At 34.4% G+C, this 18379-nt stretch overlaps 2 protein-coding genes across 6 annotated transcripts; one reads left to right on the plus strand and one right to left on the minus strand.

Annotated features, from left to right (window-relative positions):
* Positions 1 to 1842: 1842 nt before the first annotated feature.
* LOC106150783 (DNA replication ATP-dependent helicase/nuclease DNA2) lies at positions 1843 to 15298 on the plus strand. Of its 3 annotated transcripts, none has more exons than XM_087000205.1 (31): positions 1843 to 1909; positions 2218 to 2287; positions 2704 to 2751; positions 3187 to 4724; positions 4900 to 4980; positions 5177 to 5410; positions 5629 to 5653; positions 5840 to 5988; positions 6334 to 6450; positions 6719 to 6784; positions 6928 to 6970; positions 7192 to 7281; positions 8077 to 8194; positions 8497 to 8665; positions 8990 to 9172; positions 9401 to 9514; positions 9771 to 9905; positions 10156 to 10278; positions 10510 to 10589; positions 10836 to 10888; positions 11054 to 11102; positions 11237 to 11352; positions 11542 to 11670; positions 11903 to 12096; positions 12333 to 12419; positions 12593 to 12707; positions 13071 to 13145; positions 13430 to 13522; positions 13814 to 14008; positions 14315 to 14461; positions 14616 to 15298. In XM_087000205.1, exons 2-31 carry the CDS (start codon positions 2264 to 2266, stop codon positions 14646 to 14648), a joined length of 4623 nt encoding a protein of 1540 aa, XP_086856331.1. In that variant the 5' UTR covers positions 1843 to 1909; positions 2218 to 2263; the 3' UTR covers positions 14649 to 15298. The 3 variants fall into 3 exon arrangements, with proteins under 3 accessions (XP_086856331.1, XP_086856332.1, XP_086856330.1); XM_087000206.1 differs by having other exon boundaries at positions 7195 to 7281; positions 9768 to 9905; XM_087000204.1 differs by having other exon boundaries at positions 1844 to 1909; positions 9768 to 9905.
* On the minus strand, positions 15065 to 18214 carry LOC106150765 (co-chaperone protein HGH1 homolog). 3 transcript variants are annotated; one of them, XM_013523758.2, is made up of 5 exons: positions 18177 to 18214; positions 17042 to 17533; positions 16657 to 16821; positions 16272 to 16462; positions 15065 to 15927 (listed from the first exon to the last, which is right to left on the minus strand). In XM_013523758.2, the coding sequence occupies exons 1-5, from the start codon at positions 18196 to 18198 to the stop codon at positions 15670 to 15672; spliced, it is 1128 nt and encodes a 375-aa protein (XP_013379212.2). In that variant the 5' UTR covers positions 18199 to 18214; the 3' UTR covers positions 15065 to 15669. The 3 variants fall into 3 exon arrangements, with proteins under 3 accessions (XP_013379212.2, XP_013379205.2, XP_086856333.1); XM_013523751.2 differs by having other exon boundaries at positions 18009 to 18214; XM_087000207.1 differs by lacking the exon at positions 18177 to 18214 and adding an exon at positions 17966 to 18095.
* Between the last annotated feature and the right edge of the window lie 165 nt (positions 18215 to 18379).

The raw sequence follows: 18379 nt of genomic DNA on the forward strand, positions 1-18379 counted from the left end.
TCGAGTTGATACAGCCACTTTTCAACACAACTGGAAATGCGTGCTCTGAGACGTCGATATTCTCCTTCAGATTTAAGGTAGTGGATACCGCCACGATAATTAGACTCCGTATTAATCTTATCGGTATTGGCATTATCCTTATTTGAATCTAATGATACTGCAGCTAAATGGCAACTTTCTGTTATTGTGATTTGATATTTTAATAATCTGGCATTCCTAGTCGATAAGCCCCGGTATTCAATCAACCTGACGTTCTTTCCAATAAAAAAATTAATTTGGGCTCACAAGATGTCTTGTCGGGCGTTTGTGAACTTTTTTTTTTTTGGTCTTCTTTGAAACTATTTTCATGTGATCCAAATATATCGATCAAAATATATATATATAGGGAAAAAACGGGAAAAGGGTGTTATGAAGAGGTTTTGCGTCATAGAACCAAAGGCGTGTAACAAAGTTGCAGTAAATACCAAAAGTTGTGTAACTGATGAGCATTGCATGTCCTAAACACTAGCCATCTTTATACATTGAACTTAATTGGTTGTTTTGAAAACCACATAATTTAGGGACTCTATAAAGGCTTGATTAGAGATGGATTGAAAGCCAAAATACCAAAAAAAAATTGTCTTTAATAAGAATTGTTGTAATAAGAATAATAATGAAAACTTCTAGTGGAATTGACAGCGGAGATCGAGCGAAACGTATTAAAAACGTAGTCAGAATCCGTTGTCTAGAGTGTTTCGCGCACGTGTTATCTGGCGTTAAAATTTCCGAGCAAAGCTAGTAGTGGTTAAGTCCAATACCATATCAGTCTAAAAGGTAATGGCTTAAACCCAATTATGCGACAGCTGAATGACTATCTTCTGTATGTTGTGATTTCGATATCTTGTATATTCCGACAGGCTCAGAACTCAAAAATGATTTCATTACCCATGTGGTATGCGATTGGCATCACTTTCATACTGAAAATAGTATTTGATAGCGTGCGCGCACGCCTGCAAACACAAACATACACACTATAATAATAATAATAATAATACTAATAATAATAATAATAATCCTTACAATAGTTGCAAACATAATCTTTTCTGTTTATGGGCAGGGGGAAATCGTGAATACAGCAGTTTTGGTTGCTAAAGAAAATCCGCTTTTGCCTGATTACATTCAGTAAAAAATATGAGGTACGTATTGGCTCTTGACATTATCAAAGCACAATGAATATCCGCTGAACGACACGTTGAACGTCTTCATTTTCAAATATCCATATGTATCGGAGGTTATTTGAACAATAAAGCATGTACGGAAATAGAAAAAAATGAAGAAACTGTGCATCGCCTCAGAAACTGAGGTTATTTGATACTGATCCAAACACGCCTTTGGATAGGTATACAAGTTTTTTTATAGTGAAGATAAAATTGAGCGTTAAAGGAAATTGTAGAAAACGCCCACTAATCGCTGCCTCTATCTTAAAACGGTAGGCCTATTTTGTTATGGTAATATGAAGCGTCTGTACTTATTTGCTGAGAAAAAAGGTACCTAAAAATAACACTCTTCTCTTATTGTACATATACTTAGTAAAAAATAATTCATAGACATCTCAAAATGATAAATTTTCTTACGTTTTCTTAGTTCGTTGGCTGTTCCCTTGTTTGTGGACCTGTCCTTTTCTCTCTTATAGGGCCTAATGCCATTTTCTTAATTATTTTCTTTCTAATTACAATCAGAATTAAAAATAAATAGGTAGTAGGCCAATTTATGACTCAAATACTGGGACTTATTGTATGTTGGCTTATAAATGTAAAATATATCTGTCGACTTAAAATCCCATACAGCTCTTTTCTATTAGAGGTTCAAAAGACGGAGCGAAAGCGAGGCTGAGCGGCGAGAACTTGGAAAATGTTACAGATAGAAAAAGGTGATTGCAATATGTACGGGTATAATTTGAAATGAGCACTAATGGATAAATGAAGTGCACATTTTAATCGGCTTACCGCAGTTTTAAATCAAACTTTGTAATTCGTTTTGATTGTCACTGGCTAAGTTCAATGATGCAAATGTTGTAGATCCAATCTAAAGCATTTTAAAGCATTCTAAAGCAGTTTAGATTAGATATGAAAGAGGGTGTCTCTAGATGGATTAAACATTAGCTGTGTGTTTGGCTTACCCAAGACTACCCCCTTCATATACTAGTTTAAAAAGTTATGTTTTACATTTTTGGGCCAGGTTTGGTTGAAGGAGAGTCCAATATCTGTTGAAAATCCGGACAGCAATGGGAAAGTTAAAGAAAGATATGGTATGTATAATTGATAAAGAAAAGTTGATGTAGGTCAATATGATGGTATGAGATATAGAAAAGTAATGCTACAAATCAGTGTTTGCCTCTTAGGAAAATTAGGTGCTGGACCGAAAGTCCAGCCATCTTGAAAAGTAGCTAGACTGAATGTCTGCCGGGTGGGAAAACTTCTCAGTCCGTTCTGAAAGTTATCAGCCCCGGGCAGACGGTCCAGCGTTAATTTCTAACACTGCTACAAATAAACAATTTAGTCTAGAATGACATGGGTAGGGAGAATGAAAATATTTGGGTGATGATTTGATTATTAAAAAATGTATGTAAATATATATAAAAAGTATTATTCTTATGTCACTTACTAGCAGTAGAGAATTGAATTTAGACGTTATGTCATACGTACATGTACTTGTTTGTTTTAGTCTGTGAAGGAGGGCGCAAATCAGATGAAGATTTTGTCATTTTTCAAGGTATGTGTGTAATTGAACTACAAATTTTAAAATTACATTTGCCCATATACTATCTTCACATTAGATAACATTTAACAATATTTAGTAAAATCTTTAAATAGTGTAATTGTGGCTGTGTCTCAATCTTTTCAATAGGGAAAATCCTTAAAAAATTATATACTGTAAAGCCTTCTTGGTGCTTTACTATAAAGAATAGAACTATTTGGTAGCCTCCTTTCAATATTGTCTCTACCCCTCAATAGAAGTGTGGTAATTTTGAGTATTTATGACTGAAAAAATATAGCATATCGGTAAAATTCACTATTTCCTCCATTGTCGTGTGTACAGTGCAACTTCAAGTTTGTATTTGCAACGGGTATTAATATTAATATCTGTAAGTAGAAAAAAAGAAGTAACATTAATCTTTTAGAAAGTAAATATTTTTTATTTTTTTAGCCTCCATCATCAGACCAGCCAAAATCTTTGTTCAGTGCAATAGGACAAGGTGACATGGCACCAAAGAGTAAACTGAAACTTAAGAAAAAAACTCAACCTGAGATTTCTGTAACCACACATGAGGAAAAGTCAGAAGTGGTTGATCTTTTTACTGAGTCCCTAGAGCAAAAGAACACACATGGTCATCAAAGTCAGTTGATTATCCCTGAAACACAAGAGTTTACTTCTTTAGAATCACAAAGTGAGTGTGCCAGTGAAAATGAAGACAGGGTGGATATACATGGAGGTCAAGATGGAATCATACCTGATACACCTGAAGACCCACTGAAATCTGTTGCTTGTAAAAAGAAACCCCTACAGCGGAGCTTTTTAACACCTGTGTCAGTGCTCTCTGTTAAACCAAACAAGCAACAAAATAGTAAAATAAAAACTAAGCCCAAGAGTAGACCATCTAAATCTGTCGTTGATTTACCAAACTTGACTTCACCCAACCCTGTCCCCAACTTCAGCATGGAGCAACCACAGAATACTGTAGACTGGAAGACAACAGTACCTGTAGACTTTGTACAACCAGTGCTGGGAGTCTCTGTTGACAGAAAACCACCACAGGGCAGTTCAAATAGGAGTAAACCCAAGGGAGTTTTTTCCTCTGCCAAGTCCCTGTCCCCATGGAAAAAGAATAGCAGCAAAGGAAGTACCAGTGGGAAAAGAAGATGGCTTAGCAAAGGGCAATCCCCTGACCCTAAGAGATTAGCAGGAGAAAATGGAAAAGAGATTGATGATAAAAAAGTAGAAAGTGTAAAGAAAGATCTGGATTTTGATTTACCCAAAAATAATGGTAGTCAGTCAGAACAGGGTGAAGTGCTTGACATTTCAGATGACTTTCTTGAGGAAATTTTGCATGAACTGCAGAGCCAAAATCCCAGCAAGCCAAAGCACAGCATCACAGAGATGACATCACATGGTTTGAAAGTAAAAAAGAAAAGAACACAAATAAAAATGGGCAATGATAAAACACAAGAAAGTGGTGATAAGAGTGGTTTTACTTCATTTGGGAATCCAACGTCAATTTCTAATAAGAATGATGAGATTCTTGCTGAGGTGCTAGGGGAGTTGAACAGTGCATCAGAAATTTCTTTGAACAAAAAACCTGTGTCTGACAGTGCTGGGGATACAGTGATGACAGAAGAGCCTGAAATCACAGATTTCTTGTCTGGTAGTTGTGTTGACTCTGAAAGCTGTCAACACAGTGATGTCTCAAAAGGCATCCCAGAAATCGATTCTTTCAGCCAGGAAAAGGAAAAAAGTGTATCACAGGAAATGAAGATAGAAACTGTAGAATCACAGGAAGAAATGCTGCAATCTGATACAGATAATAGTTTCAAACACCAGGAAGCACCTGCTGAGAATGATCATCCTGGATTGTCTGTATCATTTGGCAATGATTCCTGGATGTGTGATGTTGACTTTGATAACATTGCAGATGAAGAGCTGAGTAGAGGAATAAAACAATTAACACCATTTAAACAGAAAGGGAGGTACGTGGACTGAGTTTAGGATTGCTAATGATAAACTGATTTTACAGACAAATTTTCTTTTTAATTCTGGTATCTTTATAAACTCAGTGAGAGGTGAGAATGTCTTCAGTCACTTTACTTGTCTTTTAGAATTTTTTGGATAAATAAATATATTTAATTTGTTTTTTTTTATAAGGAAAAAAGATGAAGTTATAGACAGCAGAGCCCCTGCAGTTCAGTTTGGAAGACATCTGGTTCTGGCAGTCCATCATGAAAGGTTATCAGTTTTATAAAACTAATTTCTGCACAGTTTTGATTTCTAAGTTAATTGTGAGTTCTCTAGACTTCCAAAAACATAACAAGCAAGCACTCTTTTAATACATTGTAAAAGTCATAGGTAATTAAACTTTTTGTATATATTTGTGGGAAGACTCATGAGTCAGGGTTCATGGTACTTTGCCCTTTCATTTCAGAAATGAAGTTATTTTAGATGTAGAGTCAGCGTCTGGAAATCAGAGAAGGAAATGTGTTCTCTCTGGATTCTGGACAGATACATTGGTTCAACCAGGAGACATTGTCAATGTTCTTGGAGACTTTGATGACAGTGGGGTGTGTCATATTAGTGATAACCAGGGTCTCTTAGTCATCAATCCTGATGTACTGATATCTGGGACATCTGTAGTGGGAACAGTGTATTGTATGAGAAAGTGAGTGTTTGTCTACACAAAAAGTGTTTAATGTTAATCATATATCCTAACTTGTTTATCAGATAGTTTGCATTGCTTGCTCTGTATGAAGATGAAGATTACAATATTATTTTGTGTTGATTTATTATTACTGGTACTTTAAAAATTAAAAATGATTTAACTGGATGATAGAAATATTCATGTTCTTTGCTGTCATTAAAGTTTTTCTCCTTTTTCAGAACACTGCTAAATGAAAAGTTTAGGGTAAGTGTGTGTGTTTTATTTTGTCATTTAAAAGGAAAGTAAAACATTGAAAAGAAATCCAATGTTTATATATATGGCTTTTGGTCAGATTCAATCTTGAAAAAGTAAAAAAGGGAAGAAAAAACAATTGCAGTTGACCAGTAAGAATATCTCTCATGTACTTAAATAAACAATGTATCATTCCAGGGCTGTGACAGTGGCAATATGGCCATGCTCCACGGGAGCATCATCCATGCCTTGTTCCAGGCTGTGGTACAGCAGAGGGCATTCAGCAAAGACAAGGTGGAGGCCATTGTGAAGGAAATTCTTCAGCAAAAGAAATTCCTCATTGAAATGTATGTTCAAACATATCCAGAATTCATTGATGAGTCACTGACATTTTTTTCTTGATTATATACATGAGATTACTTTGGATTTAGCACTTTATGTTAATGTGATAATTGTTTATCTTTTTGAAAATTTACCAGTCCAACATTTATTTCTTTTTCAAATTAGTTAAATATATTTTTCATTTTAATATAATTTCAGTTTTATTTCATATGAAAATAAGTTTGTATTAATAAGTTTGTATTAGTTTGTATTTTATTATTATTATTTTTTTTGTGATAATCTTGAATTGAAACAAATGATGATTTTATGATAATTTTTTAATGATTAGAAAATTTATCCGTCTATACAAGGTATGGACAAGATGCCACAGAGGCAGTGGTGAGGGCTGAGATAGATAAATATATTCCTCCTATGTTGGCGTGGACTGAGAAATACATGCCTCCACCGGTACATAGTTTTGGTGCAAGGTAAGAGTATATTGTTCTTTTAATTACAGTGGAGTCAAGGTTATACACGTCTAAGCAAGCATTAATTCTAATATTAAATATGAAAGTCCTTGTAATTTTTCCATGCCATTTTGGTGAATTGCATGAATTTTGCATGCTGTTATTTCAAAGCAACTGATGCAATTATTTTACCAGTATACAATTTATTCTATAGAAGATGGCCTGTGTAAGTTACATTTTTGAAAAGGCTAAGCATATTTTATATTTTTGATTTCACTTCTCACACCAGACCGTCCACCTCTGATCTCCATGTTACCAAAGTGATGGACATTGAAGAAAACATCTGGTCTCCAAGGTATGAAGAGAGAGAACTGGCTTTGAAACTGGAGTAGAATAATTGATGAATTAAAGTGAATTGTCAGCATTTGTTTGTTCAAATTTTATTTTTCATAGATAGTTATAGATCGCTCACTCTGTCCTGACTTCAATAAATTTCAGATATGGGGTTAAAGGCAAAATTGATTTGACAGTGAAAGTAAAGGTAAAAGGCTTTTTTTTTCTTTTAAAGGGTTTGTTATTGCAGAATGCATGGCATAAATTATTAGATTAAGAAAGACTGGTACTTTTAGCTACTGTACTTTTAGCAGTTGATCTTTAGCTACTGTACTTTTAGCTGTTCATCTTAACTTAAATGGTAAAGCCTTATATGAGTGGCAGAAGTCACAAGTCATTTGGGAACTTAGTAATTTCTTTATGTTGCAGCAGATAAATGGCAAACAGAAATGTGAGAAAGTGATGCCATTAGAACTGAAGACTGGGAAACCATCCTTTTCAATAGAACACCAAGGGCAGGTAATACTGAACAGAATATCCATTCAGTTGTATTTATAAGAAAAGTTATTAAATATATTATTGGACTTACACGTTACAATGAAGTCTTTATGACTTGCTCTCGAAAAAAAAAAGGTTAAAATGTTTACAGTTGGCATAGATTAAAGGTAGCTCGTCTGCATTATCAATCAATTGTGTTTTTCTTCATTCATTATTTTATATTTCCTTGTCATAATTGATGAAAAGATTGTATTGTTCAAGGTTTAAGCAGTGAAAAAACTAACCCTCACCCCTGAATATGCTGCATGCCATTTTTAATTCAAGATTCACTTCATATTAACAAAACTCACACCTTTTGATAACTGTAAACTGCACATAACCAGAACACCTGGACTGGAAAACTTGTGTAGTTAATGAGAAGATGTGAGTTAGGTTTTGTTTCTCTGATAGCAGAAAAAAACTTTTTTTTTTTTTGAGAAAATACAAGTTATAAAGTGACAAGTTTATGCAGTCTATGGGACCATTCCCAGACCCTGTCATACTAACTGTAGATCTATCTGTCCCCCAGAGGATTTTGGCTAAATTGCAATCAACTTAAGTGGCTTATATATCTGGCACGCCTACTGAAGCTGTTAGGGGTAATTAATTATCGTTTAGCAGCTTAAGTAGGCGTGCAGACATAAAAGCTACTTAAGCTGAAAGCAATTTAGCGAGAAACCCCTTGGAGATGGATCAATCCTGGTAGATCGTTCCAGGTATGGGAACCCAGTCTATTATAGTTAATTTCTTAATAACAACTACTTGCCTTGTGGTCAGGTTACGTTGTATTCCCTGATGAGTTCAGACAGGAGAGAGGATCCTGGGGGAGGACTGCTGCTCTACTTGAAGGATGGCAGCATGAAGACTATTACAGCAGACAATGCCAAGAAGAGAGGTGAAAGAGGATTTATATCACTCAGCATGTGCCATTTTGTGTTTGGATTAATAAGCAGTTAGGTTTTATGTACATGTATTAAGTCAAATGTGATTTTGAGTTTTTGTTTATTAGTTTAGTATATTGAGCAGTAATAATTGAAGCGCTATGAAGAACTGCTCTGTGGTGAATCACATGAATTTCCTGTAGTTCAATATAAGCTTGATGTCACATTTTAATATATGGTAGTAATTATTGTGTATAAATATCCATAATGCACACCTAATTATGACTGTATGTCAATAACACATTTTATAATTTAGGTCTCCTTCAGCTGAGAAATGAACTAGTTCACTACCTTAGTCTAAATACAGAGAAGGTTGAAAGTGAAAGTGGTACAACCTACCACCTCCCCAAACTACCTCGTCCTATTAACAACCCCAGGTCATGCTCCAAGTGTCCACAGCTTCTGAACTGTGCTGTCTACCAGAGGTAAGACTGTGTGTGATTTCATGCATTTATATGGGGTTTTAGGCAATTTTTAGAAAATGAAAAAAGTTACTTTTTTGATGTTATGTAATGTGGGCAAGATCTTCACTTGGATAAGGAAACTGTGCTGTTGTGAGTCTATACATGTATTTGTGTTATTTCACAAATATGTAGTTTATATTTAATTGGTGTATGGATACATCATTGTAGCTGAGAATGATAACTGTTATCTTTTTCTAAACAAAGTTTAACTTATGTTGACAGTGAACAAATGTTAAAGATATCAATAATTGTTATTTATATATAACATGCAAATGTCAAAAATAGGTCCATAGATCACCATGATCTCCCAGACGACCATGCCATGACAAGCCTGATCCCAGCCACCCTGGCACACCTACGCCAGAGCCACCTGGAGTACTTTTCACACTGGTGTCTGCTGCAAGAACTGGAAGCTAAAGAAAGCTACAAATCTCTCAAAGACATTTGGTGTAAAAGTGCTGAACAAAGGTGAGGGCAGCGTAGCTCACACAGAAGTATGAGACTAATACAGTTATGGTCATTTGTTTGTATAGAAAGAATAAGTGTCAAAGTAATATGAAGGGATAGCTTACTGTTAATGCCTTCAACTATACTTGTGTATTTTAAGAATTTAAAATAGAATTTAAGGACTGGTATAATAAAGCCTGACCCAACCCTGGTCACTTTTCAATCACAATTTTGAATACTGGTTTGCAGAGAGAAGGAAGGGAATTGCCTTAGTGACATGGTTTTGGTGGATAGACATGATGCAGTACTAGCTTTGGATAATGGTTCATTTATTCACACATTTCACAAACAACCTTCTAAGCAGTAAGTGAATTAAGAAAACTTTGGGTTTTTAAAATGCATAAGATTTTTTAGTATATTAGTAAAGATTTCTTTCACAAGATATGTCCTAATATTAAAAATACTGTTTGAGCACATCACCTTAAATAACAGTTCATGCTGAACAAAAATATAATATGATATAGAATTGTGCACTACCATTTTAATGCAGTTTAAAGAGGTAAAGAAAATACCATTATCACCTTAAACAAGTATTTATGACCCTACTCTTTTTCAGAAGCCCTAACATATCCCTAGCAGGATTTAGTAAGGGAGATTCCTTGGTAGTGAGTGGCCAGACAAGTGGACACATTGCCCTGTGCACTGCCTCTGTGGTCCAGGTGACACAGACAGAGATCACTATGATACTTGACAGGTAGTTTTTTAATAATATCACATTGTGTTAGGTGAGACAGTGTGCTGGTTGTGCTTTTACCATTTCCCTTAGATGTGTTATAGAATATATTGAAAATGTCTTTATTACAGTTGGTATAAATTTTTATTTGTCTTTCTTGTCCTACTGATAGAAATTTGTAATAAAAATTTTTCAGTAATAGTATTTTGTGATTCATCACACTTGTTGCAAAACAGGTTATAACCATTTTGAATTTGTCTTACTTATTCAGGAATCTGCAGAATACCAATTTCAACAGTGATGCTGTTTATCGACTGGATAAAAATGACTCCTTCAACTCCATGGCTTCTAATTACACAAATCTTTCCAAACTTTTGTCAGATAATCCACACAGGTAAGAGTTTGTTTTTCAGGTGTTATTAATCATGTCAAGAGTTTGTTTGACAGTTTAAGATGAATATATATAATTTCTCATGTAAATAAAATTTGAATTGATCCAGAATTTTTTTTTAAATTTTTACTCACGGTTTTAAATTTACAGGATAGGTCAGAAATACAGGACACAATCATTTATTTGCTTTTATCATAAATTTTTGGGATTTTAACTTTGACCTTTTTATTTTAGTTTGAGACTTAGGGAGCTGATCATTGATGCTAGGAAGCCCGAGTTTGAACTAACATTAGCTAAAGGAGCAATAGAAAAAGGTATTCACAATTTCTTTAGGACTTTGTTTATGAATTTTGTTTATATTTTAGTAATAGTTTTGGTAAAAGATATTGTTCAACAAAATTCATCTATATTGCTGTACAATATTGCCCCCAGCTAAGCAGTGAATCATGTAGCATGTGAACCATTATTTGCATGGCAATGGTAGGTTACACCAGCAAATTTTTCATGCCATCTCTCTTGTCAACCTTTGTGTTGTTTTAAAATTGAATATTATCTTACAGTGAAACATATATTCAAATCACTCAACAAGCCACAGAAAACTGCCATATTGAAGGTAAGTTTTGTAAAAATGATAGTTGAAGCGAGCATCTGTTAGAAAATGAAGAAATAAATAAGTAAAAGTTTTATGCTTCAAACATACAAAAGTTAACAGGTTCTAAAAGTGCTCTTGATGAAAAAGAGCAGCATGGCAATATTAAATTTTGTTGTCTATTTTTAGATCCTAATGTGCAAAGACTATGTGTTAATGAAAGGCTATCCTGGCACAGGTATTTATATTACATTCTTAAAACCTCATTGCAATTGATTTTTAAGTCATACAGTTTTCCATCTATAATAATTGGAATTGTGCAATACTGTTGAATCTAAGCGTGCTGAATTATTGAAACTTCTTTTATTACAGGAAAAACATCCACAATTGTTGCTCTTGTTCGTATTCTGCACCAGTTGGGACTTTCTATTCTCCTAACAAGTTACACTCATTCTGCTGTGGATAACATACTGCTGAAACTGAAAAAGGTAAAACATTCGTCAGGATAAACAATCTTAAAAGATTTGACTTTGTTTCATTTTTTTATTTGTTGAGGTTTCGATGTAGTCTTGAATGTGACAGTGATAAAACATTTGATCATCAGTGAAACATCATTTTGTGTTTATTTTCATGACAGACTTTTTGATTATTTAGTTAAATTATATTTTATTTTCAAGCTTGATCTGAAATTTTTGAGACTTGGCCGAGAGTCCAGGATACATCCAGATATCTTGCCGTATTCTGAAGGTACTCTCACAAAGAACATCAAAACTGTTGGAGATCTAGCAGAATTTTACACAACTAAGGTATGGTGATTAAACCTTTATATGAAAATAATTTTTTATTATCGGGTATTTAGGATGCCTAGATTTTTCCTTGTTAAGAGTAGGATGTTGTTTATTTTCATTGCATAGCATTGGTTGAAATCTGATGTAGATTATTTAATGGTTCGTTTCTTCAAACATATATGTAACCTCATAGTAAGCATGATACAGATAAGTTTTCTTAATCTTCATCTTTGATCTTATTACTTTACAGCAAATTGTGGCAACCACCTGTTTGGGGACCAACCACGTGTTGTTCACAAAGCGCAGGTTTGACAGCTGTATCATTGACGAGGCGTCCCAGGTCCTCCAGCCCACCTGCTTTGGACCTCTGTCCTGTGCTGCCAAGTTTGTGCTAGTGGGGGATCCTAAACAGCTGCCACCTGTGGTACAAAGTACAGAAGCAAGGTAAGATGGTGTCCATTGTCAAGGCTCAACAGTCATTGCTTCAGGTTGTGGTTAAATTGAAGTTAGTTCATGATACATCCACTTAAAATTATCTGTAGATTTTAATGTGACAGACTATATGTATTGTTTCGTTAACAAAAATAATATTTCCAGAGAAATGGACTTTAAGCATATCTGTAGTTTAAGGGTATATGTGATCCTCAGTTTAAGTATTTAAACCTGTAATTTGTTTGCAGAGACTTGGGAATGGATGAGAGTTTGTTCATGAGGTTGGACAATACTGGAGCCACATATGAGCTCAATCTGCAGTACAGAATGAACAGGTGAGGAATGCTGAATGTTTGGAATCTCTTGTGACCAACCAATAGAATAAATAGTTCTTTCAGTCATAAAGTACAAAATATATATTTTATAGGTAAAAATGGGCTATGTCTTTGTTTGACTCAGTAATGAACTTCTTATTACTCTTATACTATTTTCTCCTTGTGTTGAGTAGTTCAATAATGCGTCTGAGTAATGAGCTGGTGTATGAGGGAGCATTGAAATGTGGCTCTCAGGACGTGGCAGAGGCCCGTCTCCAGCTGTCCAACATAGAGGATGTGAGAGCAGAGGTAAGTAGAAGACAACTTTAAACTAAAACAGTGGTGGATAAGAATGTGTCTTGTTGAATTAAGAATACTTAGAGGTTAAATTTTGTCAAAAATGCAACAAAAATATGTTTTATAAAATAACTGCAGCTAATGCTTTTGATAAGTGAAGATTTGGATGAGAATGGAAACACCATTTATAAACTTATAAAAATCTTTCTTGTCATGCTTATTAAAACATACTCTTAAGACTCTTTGTATGTTACATTTGTTAAAAGTATTTCAGTATTTTATACATTTATTTTGCTGAACAACTGGAATTTTGTATAAACTGTATATGTGCTATAAGATATTTCACAGTAACCATTATATTTGTAATCCATTTAGCTGAGTGGCATGATGCCTGCCTGGCTGGAATGTGCATTGAGCCCGCAGCCTGTTCTTTTCTTGGATACAGATAATGTAAGTAAATTCTTGTGATTAGACACCTTTTAAACAAGCAGAAATATTCTGAATATTTGAATTTGTGTAAACTTATAACTTTCATATATTTTTCAAGGTCAAATAATGTAGATTGATTTATCTAGTGCCATGTAAAAGGTTAATGCTCCTCAGAACCTCATTCACATGTATGGAGAGAGATTTCATAGGTCAAGTCTCATTCACAATATATATATATATATATATATATATATATATATATATATATATATATATATATATATATATATATATATTTCTCACAGATATCAGCTACAGAAAGTTATGATGCTCAGGGATTGGTGAAGAACGATTTAGAGGCAGAAATTGTTTGCCAATTAGCCAAGTGTTTTCTTAGGGTAAGTAATATACAGATTTCATAATCTTACATCAAAATTAAAGAAAAGTGGGGTTGAAACAAAAGGGTAAGCAAGTTAATATTTTACTTAATCTTCCTTTCTTGCTTCTTTCATATAATTTGCAAATAAAGATAAAACATTTGTATGTAATAAGTAAACCCCCCCCTCAGAAAAATTACTTTGATTTGTAATGTTGTGATTTATATACAGTTTTTAGATGACAAAGTTCTTTTAACATTAGCATGTAATGATATTTAAAAAGTTCACATTGTGAAATATATATTTATGTAGGGTGGGTTATCCCCACAAGAGCTTGGCATCATAGCCCCATACAGAAACCAGGTGAAAGTCCTTCACACTCGTCTTGGTGGCTCTGGAGAGGTGGAGGTGAACACGGTGGATCAATACCAAGGCAGAGACAAGAGTGTCATCATCCTCTCCTTTGTCAGGAGTAATTCCAAGGATGATTCCAGCAGTAAAGGCAGGGTAGGCAAACTTCTCCTAATAAATAGGCATTTTTCTTTTTTAAGAAGGGTTTGTTTAATGCACAGCACAATTTGGTCTTTTTTTTAATCAAATTTCATACACAAGGTCAATGCAAGAGATTTGATACACGATGATAGGCAAAGATGCCTTCCACACACTCATTCACACAATGAGAAAGAAAATAATTAGAAGAAACAATTTGGTCTTATGAGTGCAGGTCATTGCATCTGTATATGCCATGGTGTTGTATGTAAATTACCCCAAAAAGGAGTAAAACTTAAGCTAAGTTTTCAACTGTCTTTTCAGGGTGGAACAGAGATACTTTGTGACTGGAGAAGACTGAATGTTGCTGTGACAAGAGCAAAACACAAGCTTCTCTTTGTGGGCAGTGTTTCCACTCTAAAGAAGTATCAGCCTTTACAGAAATTGATCCAGATATTGAACCCAGAGGAAATATCCTTTTTGACAAAAATGCTGTAGTTGTATTTGTCGAAGATATTGATAAATGTAACTTTGGGGTTATTCTGCTGGCTAAGTGTTTCTATGTGAACTGAGCATGACCCAATTCCGAAAGGTTTTTATTTTAAATTTCCTTTACTCTTCTTACATATGCCAGATAACCTCAGTACCAGACAGATGAAGGCAGTCTGTGAGGAGGCCAGCTATGCCAATACATGAGGAGCTATGTCACAATAAACTATATCAAGGGCAAAAGAAAAAATCTTTATACAATTAATGACTTTGGTTGAGGTTGATGTTTCAAGATTATACCAGAAGCTGTATATTTTTGATGTCTGATTGACATTTCCTTTTTTTTTTAGATTGTCATGTATGGTGACGTCTTCATTGTTCAGTTTTGCATTTTCTCAGGACTCGCATTTCCAGATATAAAATCATAATAATGCTATTTATATCATTTAATTTATTGTGAAAGGAAATGTTGATAGTATTCTGAATGTCTTTTCTCATCTGCCAGTATACCAAGTGAACAAAAATGTGCAAATAATTTTGCATTTCAAGTTTTAAGTTTTTGTATTAAGTTAAAACAAAATAACATTTTAATAAACATATTATATTTATTTACACCAATTTATTTTCTGTGTAACCAAATAAAATAAAATAAAACTGCCAGTTGCATTTGTTATTTTTTATAAAACTGCTTCCATCCCCTTCAGACTGGTTTGCAGTTCCCCTCTGCTCAAAGCCAGGCACAAAATGTGTACCTTGCAGTTGGAAGATCACTGCAAAACTTGAAAAATTTCTTTGATAATCAATATATAAAGTTGACCTCCTAAATAAACAATTACTCTGTATAAAAACCATTAAAGTTTGCAGACTTTGACTTATGAAACTTTGAACAAAAGAAGTACACAGAAGTTTTTTAATTGAGCACCACTGAAAAAATCAGTACTTGATATATTTTTAAGGCATCAAATAAATGGATCACTCTGTTGTGAATAGATCATGCTACTGTGGCATGTATCGGGTAAAGAAAGATATCAATAAACTCCTGCAGAGGGTCAATATTTCCCAACATCTGCATTTCCACACTTCACCTACATGCCCCAAATAGAAAGTTGTTTAAATTGCACTGCATGCACCCATTTCTTTGAGTTGAATGGAAAGACATTCCTCTTCCCTACAAGAGATATTTTAAAAAATTAGCTGTCCTTTGCATCTCCCCCTGCATCCTTTGCAACTCTGCTAGCTTTGTTCAATTTTTCTTGAATGTCTGCTGGAATTTCAACTTCTTTGAGGTTTGCATGCTCTGGTGCTGGCTCATCACCAATCAGTATAGACACTACATCTTCACATGCTTCTATTACTGCTTCATTCTTTTCCCAGTTGTGCAATTCTCGCAGTATGATGTATGCATTTTTGTCTTTAAGGTACTCCCTGCCTTCTTTTGTTGCACAGAGCTATGAAAAAATTATAAAAATTAAGTTATTCAGGTCTTCAGAAATACCTGATGGTGCTTGACCTATTAATACACACTGGGCACTGCTTCTTTAGTTCACAGAGCTATAAATGCAAATAAATCAGTTATTCAGGACTTCAGAAATACCTGGCTGTGGTTCATCCAAAACCTACAAATTGGGTACTACCTGTATAGTTTAGCTTTAAAATCAATGAGCAGCAATCACATCACACTGATTTTCTGATCTTATTTGTGTTATCCCATCTCAATGAGAGTCATAATAAAAATGAAGTCACTCAACAGATATTTTAATCACACTACTTAGTTATCAGTGACCAGTATCACCTGGTGGACAGCCTCTATTAACATGACCCTGATATCTGGCTCTGGTTCTCTAGTCTTGGTGGGTTCCAGGTATTGCAGCTCCACTGGTAACTTGTCATTGTCCTCCTCATCAAACTCCTCTGGACCAGCCAGGGGGAGGAGAAGGTGGGGGAGGAGATCTACTTGAGGACTTAACAACCACTGGTGATTATCTGAATGAGAGAAATGTAATTACTTCAAATACAGTTACTAGTAACTTTTTTTTACTTTAAGTGACTGTCTGATTACATCAGAAATTATACATCATAAAATGAAATAAATGATTGGTTCAAATTTTTATCTGATACAAAACACATGCTAAAACAAATTTTCTTAAATAATAAGATTTCATCAAATAAAATCTTACCAGTTTCAAAACTGCAATTTTTAAGTGTAGCTACAATTCCTCTGCGTCTAACTACCGACTCAGGATACTGCGTGTATGGAAGCAGTCTCTGGATGACACAGCCATCTTTATTGAGAATGAACTGGCGAGCCTCGGGAATCTGGGTCAGATTACACAGGAATGGACCTAATGAGGTAAAAGAGGGTTCACGTTTTATAACAATAATACATTGAAAGTGCATGTAAAATTCTGAGTTAATAAATAACAAATGCTGCAACAAATGTCAGTTTATCAAATTTTAATTCAAAGATACGATATATTACTTGGACAGTAGACTTTTCATTATCTTCATAGATTTCTTTATTACACAATTTCTATGTATGCACAACACGAAAATTGCCCTCACCCAGATGATGTAGTTTTGCTTTGGGGTTGAATCCCTCAGTACAGAAGACCTGTATTAGTTTGTCAAACCCAAGTGTCTCCTTTTCCTTCTGAATCACTTCCACCATTTTCTTGGCACAATCTAATGGTCTGGACAAATTGCTTAACAACATACATGCTTCGTCAGCAAGTTCACTTTCAGGATTACAAACATATTTCATAAGCTCCTGGAGAAGATTGGGTTTTGTCTTCAGAGACAGCAGCTTCGGACACACCAAATCTTCTGCAGTTAGATTCACCAGGGCTTTGTATGCCTGTTTTGATATGCTTTGGATGTCATCTTGCAGTAAACCTGCAACTGCCTCCAAGTACACGTCTCTGCTACACAGCAGAGTTCTTCCTTCTGATGTCCCTGTAAGACCTGTCACATAGTCTATGGCTATTGCCTTTACATCCCCCCTTGACTTGTGTGACAGGAAGGGTATTACCTCATCTAACTGCTTTCTGCTCATGGCTAAAATGAAATACAGAGCATTTAATAAATAATGTAAAGAGGCAAGAAGAGGAGAACAACAAGAAGAAATATCTTCGTTATATAAAACATTTAAATGTTCTAAATTTTCAATGGCAATAATCATTCAGAATAACGAACACCCAAATATTACCCTCCTGGTAATGATCATATGCTAGTGAGTATATGGTGGGAAAGAAGTGTGTATGTTATATACAGCGTATTATCACATCATCATCATTTAACAAACTGCTTACTTTTGAAAGTATAACCTCAAGTTAAACCAAGCTTAAGTTAAAAGTTTTGTTATCTTTACCATTTAAATAATAATAATTATTATCATTATTATCATTATTATCATCATCATCATTATTATTATCATTATTTCGCATTTATTCTATTTCCAGGCACATTAACTTATAAGTCTTTATGTACCAGTACTCCCCAATGCAGTCTAGTCTACTAGAGTCTAGATTACCTAGCTGTTGTGTATGTATGCTCAGAGCCGACACAAGATATTTGTTTGAATCGCTTGATTCTGAAACTTGCAAGTAGGTTTTCAACGCCCTAACAAATGTTTTGTAGTATGTCAGAGATAAACATCTAAAACCGTTCATACGTCATATACATAACACCAGACATTTACATTTCTCCACTGCCTTAGCCATGTGTTCCAAAAGCAAAGCCAGTATTTTTATAAGGGTTTAGTTTCGAGGAATAATTATATTACGTGAACGCATATAGAAATATAATCACAGGAAATAATTGAAATTAAAATGTTTATTATACTATGATAAACGGAATTTTTTGTACTTTTACATGTTAAATGGATGTAACTTATAGGTATTT

The sequence above is a fragment of the Lingula anatina genome, chromosome 1 (assembly GCF_051362555.1).
Source record: "Lingula anatina isolate TDL-2025a chromosome 1, LinAna3.0, whole genome shotgun sequence".
Classification (NCBI taxonomy): domain Eukaryota; kingdom Metazoa; phylum Brachiopoda; class Lingulata; order Lingulida; family Lingulidae; genus Lingula; species Lingula anatina.

Coding starts and splice junctions, on each gene's coding strand:
- LOC106150783 (XM_087000204.1), top strand. CDS start 2,264: ATGGGAAAGTTAAAGAAAGATATG. Junction 4,725..4,899: donor CCATTTAAACAGAAAGGGAG/GTACGTGGACTG, acceptor TTTTTTTATAAG/GAAAAAAGATGAAGTTATAG. Junction 6,785..6,927: donor GAAAACATCTGGTCTCCAAG/GTATGAAGAGAG, acceptor AATAAATTTCAG/ATATGGGGTTAAAGGCAAAA.
- LOC106150765 (XM_013523751.2), bottom strand. CDS start 18,147: ATGAACGGTTTTAGATGTTTATCTCTGACATACTACAAAACATTTGTT. Junction 17,534..18,008: donor CATACATACACAACAGCTAG/GTAATCTAGACT, acceptor ATTTCATTTTAG/CCATGAGCAGAAAGCAGTTA. Junction 15,928..16,271: donor TAATAGAGGCTGTCCACCAG/GTGATACTGGTC, acceptor ATTTTTTCATAG/CTCTGTGCAACAAAAGAAGG.